The 15,582-nt window shown below is 33.1% G+C and overlaps 1 protein-coding gene across 2 annotated transcripts; it reads right to left on the bottom strand.

Moving 5' to 3' along the window:
* Positions 1 to 281: 281 nt before the first annotated feature.
* Positions 282 to 5,085, bottom strand: LOC108330015 (membrane protein of ER body-like protein). Of its 2 annotated transcripts, XM_017564454.2 has the most exons (8): positions 4,593 to 5,085; positions 4,139 to 4,288; positions 3,009 to 3,473; positions 2,503 to 2,673; positions 1,968 to 2,246; positions 1,594 to 1,815; positions 1,161 to 1,222; positions 282 to 1,004 (listed from the first exon to the last, which is right to left on the bottom strand). In XM_017564454.2, exons 1-8 carry the CDS (start codon positions 5,005 to 5,007, stop codon positions 564 to 566), a joined length of 2,205 nt encoding a protein of 734 aa, XP_017419943.2. In that variant the 5' UTR covers positions 5,008 to 5,085; the 3' UTR covers positions 282 to 563. The 2 variants fall into 2 exon arrangements, with proteins under 2 accessions (XP_017419943.2, XP_017419944.2); XM_017564455.2 differs by lacking the exon at positions 4,139 to 4,288.
* Between the last annotated feature and the right edge of the window lie 10,497 nt (positions 5,086 to 15,582).

Here is a 15,582-nt window from a genome sequence, read left to right on the forward strand (position 1 = left end):
ACTTCTACCAAAACTAAACTAAATGCATTATATTGAAATCATGCCAACTTGGTACAATTTTAACTTTAAGAATATTTAAATTAAAATTATGCGATCTTGACACAACATCACAACAAAATTGTGTCACCTTAGTTCCACTCATCCACTTTTTTTTTTCGAAATCTTTAGGTAATTTTGAAAGAGAATTGCACCATTTTGTGTTTTTGGCATACAATCTTATCAAAATATATTTTCAAGTTACTTTTGAATATTTAAACATACAACTTATTTTATGCTATTGATTAAACATATAAACGACTGTATCTTTTTTTTCTCATAACTATTCCACACACGGAGCACTTATTTTCAAATTTTTTTAAACAACTGTTTAGCTACTTTGCTGATAAAAAAAGACAGTTTTCCTTGACTTGTTAACAAACGAATCCAAGAAAACTATAAAATTGAGAACGTTGCTTGGAACACTAACAGCTAAACCACATATTTTCTGGATCCTTATTTGGCTAGAAGAAGCTAGAAGAAGCAGCAGAAGCAGGAACATTGAAATATAAGCTTGAAGAAGACATTCACGCTGGTTCCATTCTTGTTGTGTCTGACAAGGGCATGGCAAGAACATAACCAGATTCTGAGCCACTGATTTTATCTAGGAGAACCTTAGCTAGATCACCAGCTATGTAAGAGACTCCACAGGTTGCAAGTGCCAAGCTAACATAATGCAGCACTGTTTTGATATAGGATTTGGGTGGTGTGCTGGTGTAAGCTTTTCCCATAGCAAGAAGAATGATGCACACAACAGAAGAGGCTGCCACAGCTGCAATATTATATTCATCATAGTAGTGCTTAGAAATTAAGAGGCTGTAGACAACAAGTGGGACAGAACCAAAAATTATGAATGATAACACAGCTAGAAAAGCATGAACTGTGAAGTTTTCTCTACGGCCAAGTAGTTCTTCATATCGATCTTGTGATGGATTCCCTCCAGAATGACCATTTTTCAAATCAGTGAGCTGGAAAAGGAGAAAAAGGAGTTATGACATTAACATCATGCAGTCATGCACTGTGATCTAAACAATACTACCAGAATACATCGAATATATAAAAGAAAGAAGTGAGCTTTAACCATAATAGAACTGTAAATAAGCAACAAATGGAAGGCAACTCACATTATGACCAATGACAGAAAGTCCACCGATGAGATTCGCCAACCCCAATGCTATAATATTCACTACAATACTCATAAAAGAAAAATATTTACACATTGTTACTCAATTTTAAAATGTAACATAAAAATTCTTGCAATTCAGATCACCACTCATAAAACATGGAATACAGCACAGTCTTTTCTTGTTTGTTTCTATGTTAAATTATACTTTAAGAACCAAATAAGTTTAGGGCTTAATTTTCATAGTGTCAATGTAAGAAAATTTACAGTATCAACTTCCAGATATTATGATTAACATAACATTTAAGGTGGTTATGTCCATGCAGAAAAGTTCAGATTACCATACATGATAGACTATGATAATAAGATGTCAATGTAAAAATCAGTGACACCATAAAACCCTCCCACAGTGAGAGATAGATGGAAGCACTTACATGGAGCAGAACCAGAAGAAGCAGCAGATGACACAACCCCAAGACTAGTGATTGATTCAACTAAACCACCGTACACAATGCTTTTAAGTATTTCCCACTCTTGGTGCTCACCAATTTCAGCCCTTGGTTGTTCCCCAATATAGATTTCAGTGTGTGCTTCTGTCACAATATCTCCTTCAGTTGGAACGTAAGCTGCCTGGGATGTAGAGGTTTCAAATGCTTCTGCCTCAACAAAAACTTCACATTACTAACAACATCATAATCATACTTATGGTTATTACACACAAAAAATATTAACATTGGTTACAGAACAACGAAGGGGAGTCAGAATTATTGTTAATTGATTATTAATTGGAGTTCTTTTGTCTTCATACCATTCTCTTTGTTTGCAACAGAAGGTTTTATTTCGTCTTCAATACCCGTTTCAACTTTCTTCAAATCTTGAATTGATGGAATCGAGCCATTTACTATGAAATTTTGTTTGTCTCTAGCTACATCATTTGCAATTACTTCACTGTCAAATGATTGTTCTGGTGATTGTGCTTCTTTCATCAAAGAAGAATAACTATTCTGAGCTATTTCCAATGGATTATCAATTCTAGAATCTTCAACTGAAGTGGGATCTGCTATAGAATCTTCACTAGAAGCATCACCTACACCAAGATGTCAAGAAAACAGGATTTTCAATTGAAAGAAGAAAGATCTCATTATTAAAAAATTGTCAGATCAGATATAGGGAGAAAAGGGGAAAGTTGACCACAGGGAATGTATAGAAATAGGAAATTGCAGGTTTTATTAAAAAATGACAACTATAATAAATAATACCTTGGCGGGTCTTATGTTTGTAAAAGGATCACTGTGAAAATGACTGCAACTAGTAGTAATTGTTTGTTATTTATTATTAATTACCTTGAGCACTAGCTTTTCTTCCCTTGATTGAAGTAAACAGAGTGAAGAACCAATTTGAATTGGAAGCTGCAACACCTGAAGGATTTTCCACGTTGGATGTAGGTACAACCGGAAGCTTTTGTGAAGCTTCAGGCTTACCCCCAAAACTTGGGAACAGTTTGAATCCATTTCCTGCCAAAGTAACTAATTTTTTTAGCACAAATAGATGATTATTACATAAGCACCATAAGTATTGGGTTGATAACCATTAATCCTTAGCCATCTCCCAAAACATGTGAATGATATGTTATCTATGTAACACATATACTCACAAGGACACCGGAAACGACACAACACCTCGACATGTGTAGTCTCCAAAATGTAGGACACAGAGACATATATATCAGATCGTTATATATTTACAACTTAATCATTTATAAACAAAATTAGTCAAATATAATAATCTAAACACATTGTTAGCTATTTACATACTAATATATTTTCCTCAAGAAAGGTGATCAACTTACCTATAGGAATAAAGAAGCTGAAGCATGATAAACATCTGAACACTTCTGGTTCTCTTTCGGGCTCAAAATTATCAGCAGGAGGCTCTACTCTAGCTACATCATCAGGTGTTGCAATTGCATGATCACCTTGGTTGCCTTCATCTACAGAACTATCAACTACCTCAATGGCTGACTTGTCACGCTTTGCTTTAGTGTCTATGTTAGGAATAGGAGTAGTTCTTTTTCTCTTCCTTAGGATAACCCTTTTAGTAATACAAGATTTACAATTAGGACAAAACAAGTCATGTGTCTCTTGTTTTGCCAACACTGCCTCAACATCATATTCTTTCAGTTGCTGGTCAATTTCTTCTGTCAAATTAGGTGAAGGTAACTCTGCTACGGAGGAAGGTACTTTTTCATCAACAATTTCCATGTTGTTGACTCCATTGCTTGGCAGAGCAGACATTGCACCATCAATATTGTCGCCTGCAAGCACGCCACAAACAATCATTTCAATTCCAAATTGCCACACATGACAGTTCATGCTCCGTGTATGAAGAATGTTACTATCTTAGCATTATATAAATAGGAGAAGTTTATTAAAAATCATAAATTTTTTTAATCTTATTTGTTTTGTAATGAATTCCACTCATGTTTTTGTAACTCCTAAAGTGTATTAGAACATAACTATAGACATCACAAATGAGTTCAAGTATGGGATACCTCATGATAGATTGAGCCGATGTTCTGCATATTTCTACTAAATTTTTAAACCAAAAGACGAATACACAAGTAACTGGATAAATGACCACAGTTACGAATACACAAGAAACTTTCTAACCATAAGGTTAAGCAAACTCCTAAAACAAAGTCAAAATTTGCACTTAGAAAACATCTGATCAAAGATTGGGCATGGTTCATGTAGACATTCCAACAACTACAAGGGCCCTTAAACCCAACTTGTTAAAAATTAAGTGGCATAATTAGATCCAGCAAGATTTCACAAGAAAAAGTTGCTTCTGCTGGGTAAAGTCTCTACCCTCTGGAAGTCAATAAGGAGGTTCATACCATTGGAATTTGGAAGACTGTAAAGCAACACGGATCAGATCTAACTGCTAATATGTGCCTTAGAAATCTCGGCACCTACTGACCTTTAGTTTCACACGCAATACATGGTCCATGTTGAATCATAGTTTTAACATTCATGAGCAAGTCAGAGTAGCCATAAAGATTCCCACGCCGCAAATTCCAAGGACTGTCAAATTGCTTTGTCCATGAGCAGTGGTGACATTTCCACATTCCTTCATGCATAAAAAAAATGATGGTATGCTTACTATTACAAAAATCGAAATGGCAAAAAATGATTCGAGAAATTTGAGAAAAGGAAGATTTTTCAGTCCAAGGTGTGCGCCCCATGAGGATAAATTCTTCATATTATTTTGTAAAATATAGTTAACTCTACTATAGTGAAGAATGCTCTTGCTCAAAAATTTTTATTTTTATTTTTTAGACAAGTTATAGAAAGTAAAAATAAAAGGAAACATAGAGGTCCACAAAGATTGCTGTTGGGGAAGAAAAAGAAGCAGAATAAAAATAATTCTGTACCTTGTTGTTGGTCCAAATAAACACTATTCTTATGGTGTGATGCATCAGCATTTATGGTAGCACTGCTTAAAGCCTCTCCATTTATGACATTTTCTACAATCTCAGCTATGATTCCGATCCCACCTTTTTCACTATCACCGTTGAAGTTACTGCCATTTTCTGCAACAACATTGTTTGTTTCTTCAACCTTTTGAACAGGTTGTTCTGTGTGTTCTTTGTGGGTATGAAGCACTTCCTCTTTCTGAGGAAAAGAGTGTTCTCCCACTGAAGAAAAAAAGGAAGGTGCTTCAGCATTGGTAATACTACCATCTTTTCCCTGTTGCAGGGATTGTCTTCCTTTCAAAGCTACACCTTCTTGCAGTTGTTGTTCTTCTTTCTCTTCATCTTCCCTCACTGCACAATACAGTTGCTCCATTGAAGCTGGCTTGTTCAGAAGGAGCAGTAGAAAAAAAAAAAGAGAAAATAAGACAAAGTTTTTATCTTTTGAAAGTTGTGAGGGTTACATTTAACGTGCTCAACAACTATCACGTCGCTGTAGATAGAAGCAGTCCACGCATTAGCACACACTAATCTTCTGCACATAGACAAGCAAATTAGTTGTTTTCAAATTTTGGTATATAAATAATAGACAAATTATTTTTAAATTCATATGGTAATTTTAAAGATTTTTTTTCTGTAATAATCCCATTTAATATATATATATATATAGTTATTCATGATAAATTTAATTTAACACTTAAATTTAAAATCTCATCTAAAGAATTATGTGTGACAATGATCGTTAGAAATTTAAATACAAAATAGTCTGTATTTATTAAAAAAACTATTGATGTAAAAGTTATCAAATTTATATGTGAAAATTATAATACGAAGGGTTTCTTCTATTGTGAATGTATATACTCTTATAACTTATAAAAATTATATCGAAAGAAAAATAACACTCTTGAATGTTAAATATTTATTTATTATTGCCTTTTCTAATAATAAGCCTATGAAAGATGGCTGATAAAGAAAGGAAAAAAAACTCTATGAAAGATGATTTGATGTTAAAACCAAATTAGATTATTATTTACAGTAACTATAGTAATATGTGAGAAAATTAAAATAAGTCGTTTTAGTTTTTTTATTGAAAATAATTATTTTCTATTAGAAAACACTTACATTAATTTCCTATAAATGTTTGATGCTGTGTTTTTATGAAGAAAGAAAAATGAGAAACACATATTCTGCATGGCGAGCAAATCCAAAATACTATCTTTGTCTTTATTTTTTGGGTTGAACTTTTTGTGTCTTGTGTGCCGAGCTGAAAGCGATAAGAACGAACCATTGAGACCGACCAGTAGATTTCAGAGGTGGGAACTTTTTTTCAGAGTTTTTTAAAAAAAATTAACCAACTTTACTCTTCTTGTTAGAATTTTGGTTTTCCAGAACCCAATTTTAACGTTTAGCGTTGATAATCAATATGCTGGAAAATAGAAAAGCTGAATTCTAAAATGATTTTCCACTTTTAAAAAATATAATTTAACAAGTAATTGTTAAAATGAATAAATAATACTAATAATAATAATTTTTATTTTATTTTATTGTTCTGGTTTTAAATAAATATTTAAATTAAAAAAAATTAATAATAAAATAAACAATAATCAAATATGTGAAATCAATTACAGAACTTTGAATTGAAAATATTATAATAAAACAATGCAAATGAAAATTTTAAATAATATTGTCAGAGTAGTTTAAAAAAATACATGAAAATGTATTAATAAAAATAATAATATATTATGAATTAAAGAAATAATAAAAGTGTACTTTTCAAATGTATAATTTCCAACATATACATTTTAAAGTGGTTCACAAAAAAGTTTAATATAGAAAATATGCAATTACATTTTTTTAATTAAGATGAAATTTTTTATATCAATTAACTTAGATTTAATTTAAAAAGAATTTTTTAAATAAGTTGTAACATCAACCAACATAAAAACATAAAATGTACTCTAGGTTAAGAAAATAGATGATTTATTTACATTGATTATGTCTTTAGAGAGTTTAAAAAACGTCTAGGTGTTTAACGGATTTTAAAATTTATTGAAGATTTTGACAAATTTTGAAAATTCCTGGACGTCACTCTTTGCAAAAGGTTTAGCAAAACATTATATCTGGGTGCTAATTTGTATGTTGGATTCATTTTATTCTTTGAAATAGATTTATAATCGATTTTATATATTTTTATGATTATTGTTGTGTTGATTGAAGTGATAATATGTGTTGATAGGGGAAGCTATGCTTAGCTAAACCCATATCAGATATGTGTTTTTAGTGATGAACAAAATAAATGTTTCATAATTTCTTGCGTAACAAATGACAAAACAGTTGATTGATCTTTTCTGTGTGTGCTTAAAATGATTGGTATATATGCATTTATTGTATGAAATGAATCATAAGTTGAAACATATTACACTTTGTATATTTGAAAGAAATAATCAATTAATCTATTTATATAATCTATTATATTTCTTCATATTTCAGTATATGTTTTACAGGGGCAAAATAGCTAGGTTTTAACCGATTACATTAGTTGTATAATCGATTAAAATACGTTGTTATGTCAACATGTGTTTGCTGAGTGCATTGATGTGTTTAGAATGGAAAATGATTTTGAAGTTTACTTAAGTATGGAACTTAACCGATTACATAAGTTTCATAATCGGTTAATTGTTTATCTTGTGAAAATCATTTTCATTGAAAACCATAACTGCCTATAAATATTAATTGGTTGTTGGCTTGTATGATTTATCCAATCGATTGCACGCACCATTTATTCTGTTAAATCTGAAACAGATGTAAAACTGTTAAAGTAGAAAGAAAAACTTAATCAATTGCATTAAAAACGTAATCGATTAAACTGTGTCTGGTTTGAAAAACTCTATAAATAGATGCATTGTGCACTCACTCAAAACAATTCTCTGTACTGACACTTTCATAAATGATTTGTTTGTTAAGAATGACTGCAGGACCGTCCTAGACTTCTTGAAGAATCAAGATCATTCATTTGAAAAGAAATCATTTAGATTCTTGCAAGATAGTTGTTCTTACACATTGCTGATTATATTGTGCATTTGATGTGTACTCTTTGAGGATCAGTGTCTACACTATAATAAAGAGAATTGTGTTTCCTGTTCCTATAAGTCAAGAGGAAAACTTGTGTATTCTGCATTGAGAATTAAGATTGCTCTCAAGGTGTATAGAAAGTTGGGATTGCTTGAGTTGTGAAATTAATTGTGAGGTTTTTTAGTTTTTGTATTGAAAATAATTATTTTCGATTAGAAAACACTTACATTAATTTCCTATAAATGTTTGATCCTGTCTTTTTATGAAGAAAGAAAAATGAGAAACACATATTCTGCATGGCTAGCAAATCCAAAATACTATCTTTGTCTTTATTTGGGTTGAACTTTTTGCGTGTCTTGTGTGCCGAGCTGACAGACCAATAGATTTCAGAGGTGGGAATTTTTTTGAGTTTTTTAAATAATTAACCAACTTTATTTACTCTTCTTGTTGGAATTTTGGTGGTTTTCCAGAACCCAATTTTAACTTTGATAATAAATATGCTGGAAAATAGAAAAACTGAATTCTAAAATGATTTTCCACTTTTAAAAAATATAATTTAACAAGTAATTGTTAAAATGAATAAATAATACTAATACTAATAATTTTTTGTTTTATTTTATTGTTGTGGTTTTAAATAACTATTTAAATTAAAAAAATATTAATACTAAAATAAATAATCAAATATGTGAAATCAATTACAGAACTTTGAATTGAAAATATAAAATATGTGAAATCAATTACAGAACTTTGAATTGAAAATATCATATTAAAATAATGCAAATGAAAATTTTAAATATATTTTTCAGAGTAGTTTAAAAAAATACTTGAAAAAGTATTAATAAAAATAATAATATATTATGAATTAAAGAAAAAATTAAAGTGTACTTTTCAAATGTATAATTTACAATGAATACATTTTAAGGTGGTTCACAAAAAATTAACATAGAAAATATGCAATAACATTTTTTTAAATAAGATGAAATTTTTTATATCAATTAACTTAAATTTAATTTAAAAAGGTATTTTTTAAATCAGTTGTAACATTAACCAACATCAAAACATAAAACGTGACTCTAGGTTAAGACAATTGACGTATAAAGTTTTTTTTTTTTTAAATGAATGTAGTAGTATTTTTGCAAATATGATTAACTTTTATATGATGATGGTTGTCTTACTTCTGAATAGAAATCACAGTTTACATAATGATGTCAACAAAAAAAAAAAACTTCTTATGCATGACTTAGGTAAATTAATATAGGTAATTTTACTTTGGAAGTTTCTCTTGCATCTTCTACTATTTCTCTTTCTAACTCCAAATTTTTTATAAATTTCAAAACTATTCTTTGTAAAATAAAATTGTATAATAATGGTTTCAAAGTGAAAACTAAATCGAGGGTTTGAAAAATGATTAGGTATTCAACGAATTTCAAAATCTATTGAAGATTTCGACGAATTTTGAAAAACGTTGAACGACACTCTTTGCAAAAGGTTTGGTATTGAGCGTCCTATCTGAGCGCTCGTTTGTATGTTGGATTTGTTTTCTTCTTTGGTTATTTCAAATAGATTTTTAATCGATTTTATATATGTTTATGATTATTGTTGTGTTGATTGAAGTGATAATATGGTTGTAGATAAGTATTATGATGGTATTGAAAGAGAGAAATTATTTGTGGTGATGATTTTAGTGTATGCATTGACATATGAATGTCGGTAATGAAGTATCCTGAACTCTAATAATTATTCACACTCAAATAGAGCAAATCAAGTTATGTGGTGAGAGTCATAGGAAGTCTTACGTGCAAAACGACTAACCTTGTAAGTAGTAGGGTGATAACCCCTTTGTTTATGACTCTACAAAACATAAATACTACTACAAGTACATGTCTATAATGAATCTCAATGTCAAAGACATGTATCTAATAGTTGTTTTGTATATAAGTTCTTTCTTTTAGAAAAACACATCTGAACCATAGTTGGTTTGTATATATTGTTTATTATTATAGTTACTTTTTCTAGGATAAGTGTATTAATATATTATATATTAGGTCTATCTGTTTTGGTTTTATTGATTTTATAACATTTTATATAGTATTTTTATACTATTTGTTTCAGTATGTAGGGTTGAGAACTACACTTTTCACAAGTTAATCTTATCTCCTTTCTTAACTTCGTCTTTCCTTTCCTTCGAGTTTGTTGACTTTCCTCTTGTAAGGTCCAAATCCGAGCGGTGGGTACCTACTAATGGCACTTGGATGCTTAAGTCAGTTATCGATTACCGATAAGTTATTACAGTTAAGTCTTAAATGTCCAATAAATGCAATCACCTACCTTTGTACCTTACCTATGTATTTATAGGTTCCAAAGTGGGCTTTTGATTAGGGCTAGCCTAATTGCTACCCAACATCATATAAACATGTTTTTATCTTATTAATCAACCAATGAGATATTTAGGTCGAACGACCACAAGGTTGACTATTCGACCGTCCGATATATGTAGTTGCGATTTTTCCTAGAGTTTATTTCTTATATGTTTGGCCGACCAGTGGACATAGACCGACCGATCCATACAGTACACAATCCTCCCAAGTCCGAGACGAACGGGTTTGGCGAAGGGACTTTATGGATTCTGGTTAGCGTTTTTCATCCGGTTCAGAGTACTGCTTGATTTTGAAATTATTACCGTTGGTCGGTAGTTCCTATTTCCCGCGTTGGGGAGAAGTTGTAGAGTCACTAACTTAAACCATTGGATGTAGTTTTTCGTTTCTTGCGCAAGGTGGAAGTTGCAAAATCTTTTGAATTGGACCGTCGGATCTAGCTTCATCCAATGGTTGGGATGGTTTTGGGGTCCACGATTCGCTGCCTATAAATTGGGTAGGTCTGTCGCGTCATTTTCATCTTTTTTACATGAGGAGCATGAGGATGTTCCTCAAGTAGAAGAGGAAGTTGGTGGATTTCCAAGAGGTTCATAGGATACTTCACTACTTACTATATAGAGCATGTTGGATATGTCTGTGGTAGGGCAAGGTTAGTGAAATACTTGAATTTTAATGACTATTGTGTAATTTTAGTAAATTTTATATTAATTGTTGTTGTGTAGAATTGAGGGGAAATCGAGTTGATCTCCCATGGTAAAAAATTAAATAAATTTGTACTAGGTCATGAGGGAATTCAATGGTTTGTGCAATACTTAAATTTGAATTCTGGTTTAATGTCTCTCTTTGATGTTTCGTACGACTACACTGGAAATAGGTTTATTATTGTTGTTCGCTGAGAGATGACATGTTGTGACAAACACTTTGCATCTTTTGATGGGTGAGATGTCCATGACACAAGATGATGTATCATTGTCACTGCACCTCTTGATAACAAGAAAATTTTGTTTGATCGAGGAGTTAGAATTTGAAGAAGCTCGGTCGACTATTATGGAACTTTTGGGCGTGGACAGTGAAAGGGCTGGAGTTGAGATGAGAGAAGCACGTGGTCTGAAAGTCAAACTGAGCTGGTTGAGAGGCCTTTATGATGTGTGTTCTGAACAGAAACAGTAGGAGTACGTGGCATAAGCATATTTGTTGTATCTAGTTGGATGCATTATTTTCGCAAATAAAAGTGTCACATTGATCTGTGTGTCGTACTTGTTGTTAGACTTGCACACATGTGACAGATATGCTTTCGACATTGTTGAACTAGCCTACATGTACGAGCAGCTCGGAGATGCCATCTTTGCTATGACAAAGCAAATGGATGGATATCTAACTCTTTTATAGGTACACATATATTTTACACTTTGATTTCATTTTTTTTTTTGTTATTAAGGTTAATTAATTTTTTTTAGAGGTGGATTTGAGAGAACTTCCTTGGGATGGAAAGGAGACATGTGGAGTCTACTTACAATGAAGACAAACCTCGTGAAGGGGAGGCAATTTGCAGCCTAGTAGAGGTTAGGTCGCATTTGGATGAACTCACTTACAATAGGGTGATCTGGTACTCACATAAGCCACATCGAGTCGCTCATCCATTTTTGGGCATATGTATGTTCCTTAGGTGGATCAAAACTGGTGAGATGCTTCACTAACATTTGCTTGAACGAGTCTTAAGGTAGTTTGGGTTTCAACCACTAGTGCAAAAACAACGTATAACGTCACACGTTAAACCACATATAATACGTCAAATTCTGTAGGGGCTTCGACGTATTATTTGTCAACCAAAAGTTTCCCCTTTTTAATTTGAGCGGGAGATTGAAAATTCATTCACTTTATCTTAGCGTGCGAGACCTTCTTCTCTTCTTAAACTTTTCTCAAACGAAGTTTGACGACCATTACATGTAATCTTTCTTTCATTTGATACAAATGCATGTTAATTAACTAGTTTAAGTATGATTTTCGTTTGTTTTGACCGATTATTTTCATGTTCTTGTCCTTCATATGCGCATTTTGCTTTCTCTCTCACTAGTGGAAACACTTTATTTCGACGAACCCACCTTTTGAAGGTTAGTTTTCACTTTCGTTTTCGTTTTTAAGAACTTATTTGTTGTTTTTTTTTGTTGAACTTGTCTGTTGTTGTTATTTGGTTGAACTTGTTTGTTGTTGTTATTTGGTTGAACTTGTTTGTTGTTGTTTTTTGATTGAACTTGTTTGTTATTTATTATTGTTGTTTATTGTTGATACTATACTACACGTTCATAGTTCATGCTTTATAAAATACCAAAAACTGAAATTTGTTGTTTTTATGCTTTTTAGGTCTCGTAAAATTGTAAAAAAGGATCACAATTAATTAAAAAAAACAAAAAAATTGCTTAACGTCGAATATTGACAAAATTCAATGTCAATTTGATTAACGTCGAATTTTTAAATTCGACGTCAATTTAATGTCTCCCGATGTGACGTCGACATCGAATTTGACATGAAAGGCCAAAAAATAACGACGTTATACGATATTTTTGTATTAGTGTACATATCATCCTACAATCGCCACATGTTGTTGTAGAGGAAGACATACTCACCATTGATGGTGCCTAGATGCATTTTGTAGACCATGTTATAAGGCATGCAAGATAAGCCTTATCTTTGTCTACTTGTGTTGAGGAATACCCATTGTTCCTGCTGAAATGGGACGAGGATAATCGCCTATCTGAAAGTCCTGGGTGTCGAACGTCTCTCCACTCCTTGCTCTAGTAACCGATCGGTGTAGGAGGGTGACCTGCAGAATACACTGTGATGCTCAAGTCAGAATTTTTCTCTATAGGCTTTTTGTAATTTAATAGTGAGTAAAATGTGAGTTTACCTCGAAATTAATCCCTATTTATAGAGTTTATAGGAATCAGACCAATTAATTTATCTCATAATGATCATTAATGAAAACTTAAGGTGCGATGGCTTCTAGGTGTTTTCTATCTAGTTCTTGACCTAGGGAACACTTTCGTAGCTCCTAGAGTCCACCGCTCGATGAGGAACGTTCTTCGTGAACTCTCACCTGAGCCTCTTCGACCTAGGGAACGTTCTAAGTGAACTCCTAGGTCCACCGCTCGATGAGGAACGTTCTTTGTGAACTCTCACCTGAGCCTCTTCGACCTAGGGAACATTTTAAGTGAACTCCTAGGTCCACCGCTTGGTGAGGAACGTTCTTCGTGAACTCTCACCTGAGCCTCTTCAACCTAGGGAACGTTCTAAGTGAACTCCTAGAGTCTAAACACTCATTGAGGAATGTTTTCGTAACTCTCACCAAGACCTAGGGAATGTTCTAAGTGAACTCCAAGAGTCGAAACGCTTGGTGAGGAACGTTTTCGTAACTCTCACCAAGACCTAGGGAACGTTCTAAGTGAACTCCTAGAGTCTAAACGACTCGATGAGGAACGTTTTCATAACTCTTGCCTTAACAAGACCCAGGGAATGTTATAAGATAACTCCTAGGTCCGTTGCTCGGTGAGGAACGTTTTTTCATATATCACCTTATCATTCTTGACCTAGGGAACGTTCTAAGTGAACTCCTAGAGTCTATCGCTCGGTGACGAACGTATCCATAAATCACCTGAGCTAGTTCGACTTAGAGAGCAAATCACTAAGATCCAAACGATCGGTTAAGACTTCAAAACCCTACGCAATATCTGAAGATTTTGCTAGGGCTTGGGGGGCCTATGTTACTATGGGCTTTTAGCTGACCGACCGGGTACGGTGACAAAGTGGATGGAAAGGACCAAGTAGTTGACGTGCCAAAAAGCATCTCATGACCGCTCGGTTCCGACAACCGTTGAGTAGAGTTAAGGCGCAATTAATGTCACAACGACTACTGTTAAGTGGTTAAGGTTTGCATTTAATATGTAAATTAATTGGTTAGATTCTTATAAACTCTATAAATAGGGGATTAATTTCGAGATAAACTCACCTTTTACTCACTATTAAACATTTACATACAAATTAAATTTTATTTTAATTTGGGGAGGGACAAATTTTAATAGCATTAAACCTTATTTTAATAGGACTTTTTATGTAATCTTTTTTTATTTTATATGATTAAACATTTTAGTATAAATTTACATACCTTTTCATTTATATGTACTTCTTTTTATGATTGAGAGGATGAGAGATTTATACGCATGATATTGGAATACTTTGTAATTAATTAACAAAAACTATCAATTTTTATTTATACATCTCTTCGCATTACACAAATATGATGGTTCAACTAAGTCAATATAAGAGGTAGTATAGTCCATCAATTGCGCAAGTGTTTGCATTCTACTTGTATAAAAAGATGACAACGCTCGCGTCTCAGAATAATTTTGGGTAATAAAGTGGGTTGAGGATGTGATATAAATCATACGCAAAGGACAACCTTCTTGTAGGTGAACTTGTATTATTAATATTAGTATATACAACTTATTTTGAAATGAAAGCAAAGAATAATAACATTACCTGCAAAAAATGACAGGGCTAAATACGCTTCTAGTCCCTGAACTATCATGCTATTTTGGGTTTCGTCCCTTTTCGAAAGGTTTGTTCATTTTCGTCCTCTTAGTTAGGAAACTCGTATTTTAAGTCCTTAAAAAGCAACGACATTAGATTTTCTGTGATGTGGCTAACAGTGAGTCACGTGGGATGCAGCTTCCCTGATAAGTGTGTGCCACATTTTTCTCTTTTATTTCTCTTTTTTTTCTCTCTTTTAGTACTGCTCAAGGGAGCAGCGGCCAGTGCCTCCGACACCGTATTAAAGTCTCCACTGTTGTCCGCAACCACCACCATGATAACGATTGAATTTACCGTTATCTGTGGTGCAATTTTGATACTAAATCAACTCTATTTGACTTTGAAGCTTGCTTAAACTCTTGTTTTTAGTTTAATTTTTGAATAAGTGAGTTGAGGTTATACTTAATGATTTTTATCACTAATTCCCTCAAATTTGTAGGTTATTGGTATGATTGGAAGAGGAGCAAAAGTATCAAGGAGTTGGAACCCAGGAGGAACAACAAAAGCACTAGGAAAGAAGGTTAAAGAAGGCGCATGGCGCCTGGTTTCCCCCATTTGGGGCGCTGAGCGCCACTCTTCTCGTAAGGGCGCTTGCTTGCCCCCATTTGGGTCGCTTAACGCCACTCTTCTCGTAGTGTCGCCTGCTTGCCCCTATCCAGGGTGCTCAACGCCAACTACATGTCTCACAGCTCGCCTGGTTGCCTCACTTAGGGCGCTGAGCGCCAGCGACGTTGGCCCATGATCCATGTTTGATCTATTTAAAGGCTTTTACACATTAAAGTTGGTATCTTTGGACGACTGAAGCACAGAAACATTATTTTTGACCCTTTGGAGGAAGATTGGGATGCGGGAGCTTTCCTTTTCTCTTTCTAGGGTTTCCATCTCATATTCATTCTTCCATTGTAAGCCAAGGTTCTCCA

The sequence above is a fragment of the Vigna angularis genome, chromosome 4, assembly GCF_016808095.1.
Source record: "Vigna angularis cultivar LongXiaoDou No.4 chromosome 4, ASM1680809v1, whole genome shotgun sequence".
Taxonomy (NCBI): domain Eukaryota; kingdom Viridiplantae; phylum Streptophyta; class Magnoliopsida; order Fabales; family Fabaceae; genus Vigna; species Vigna angularis.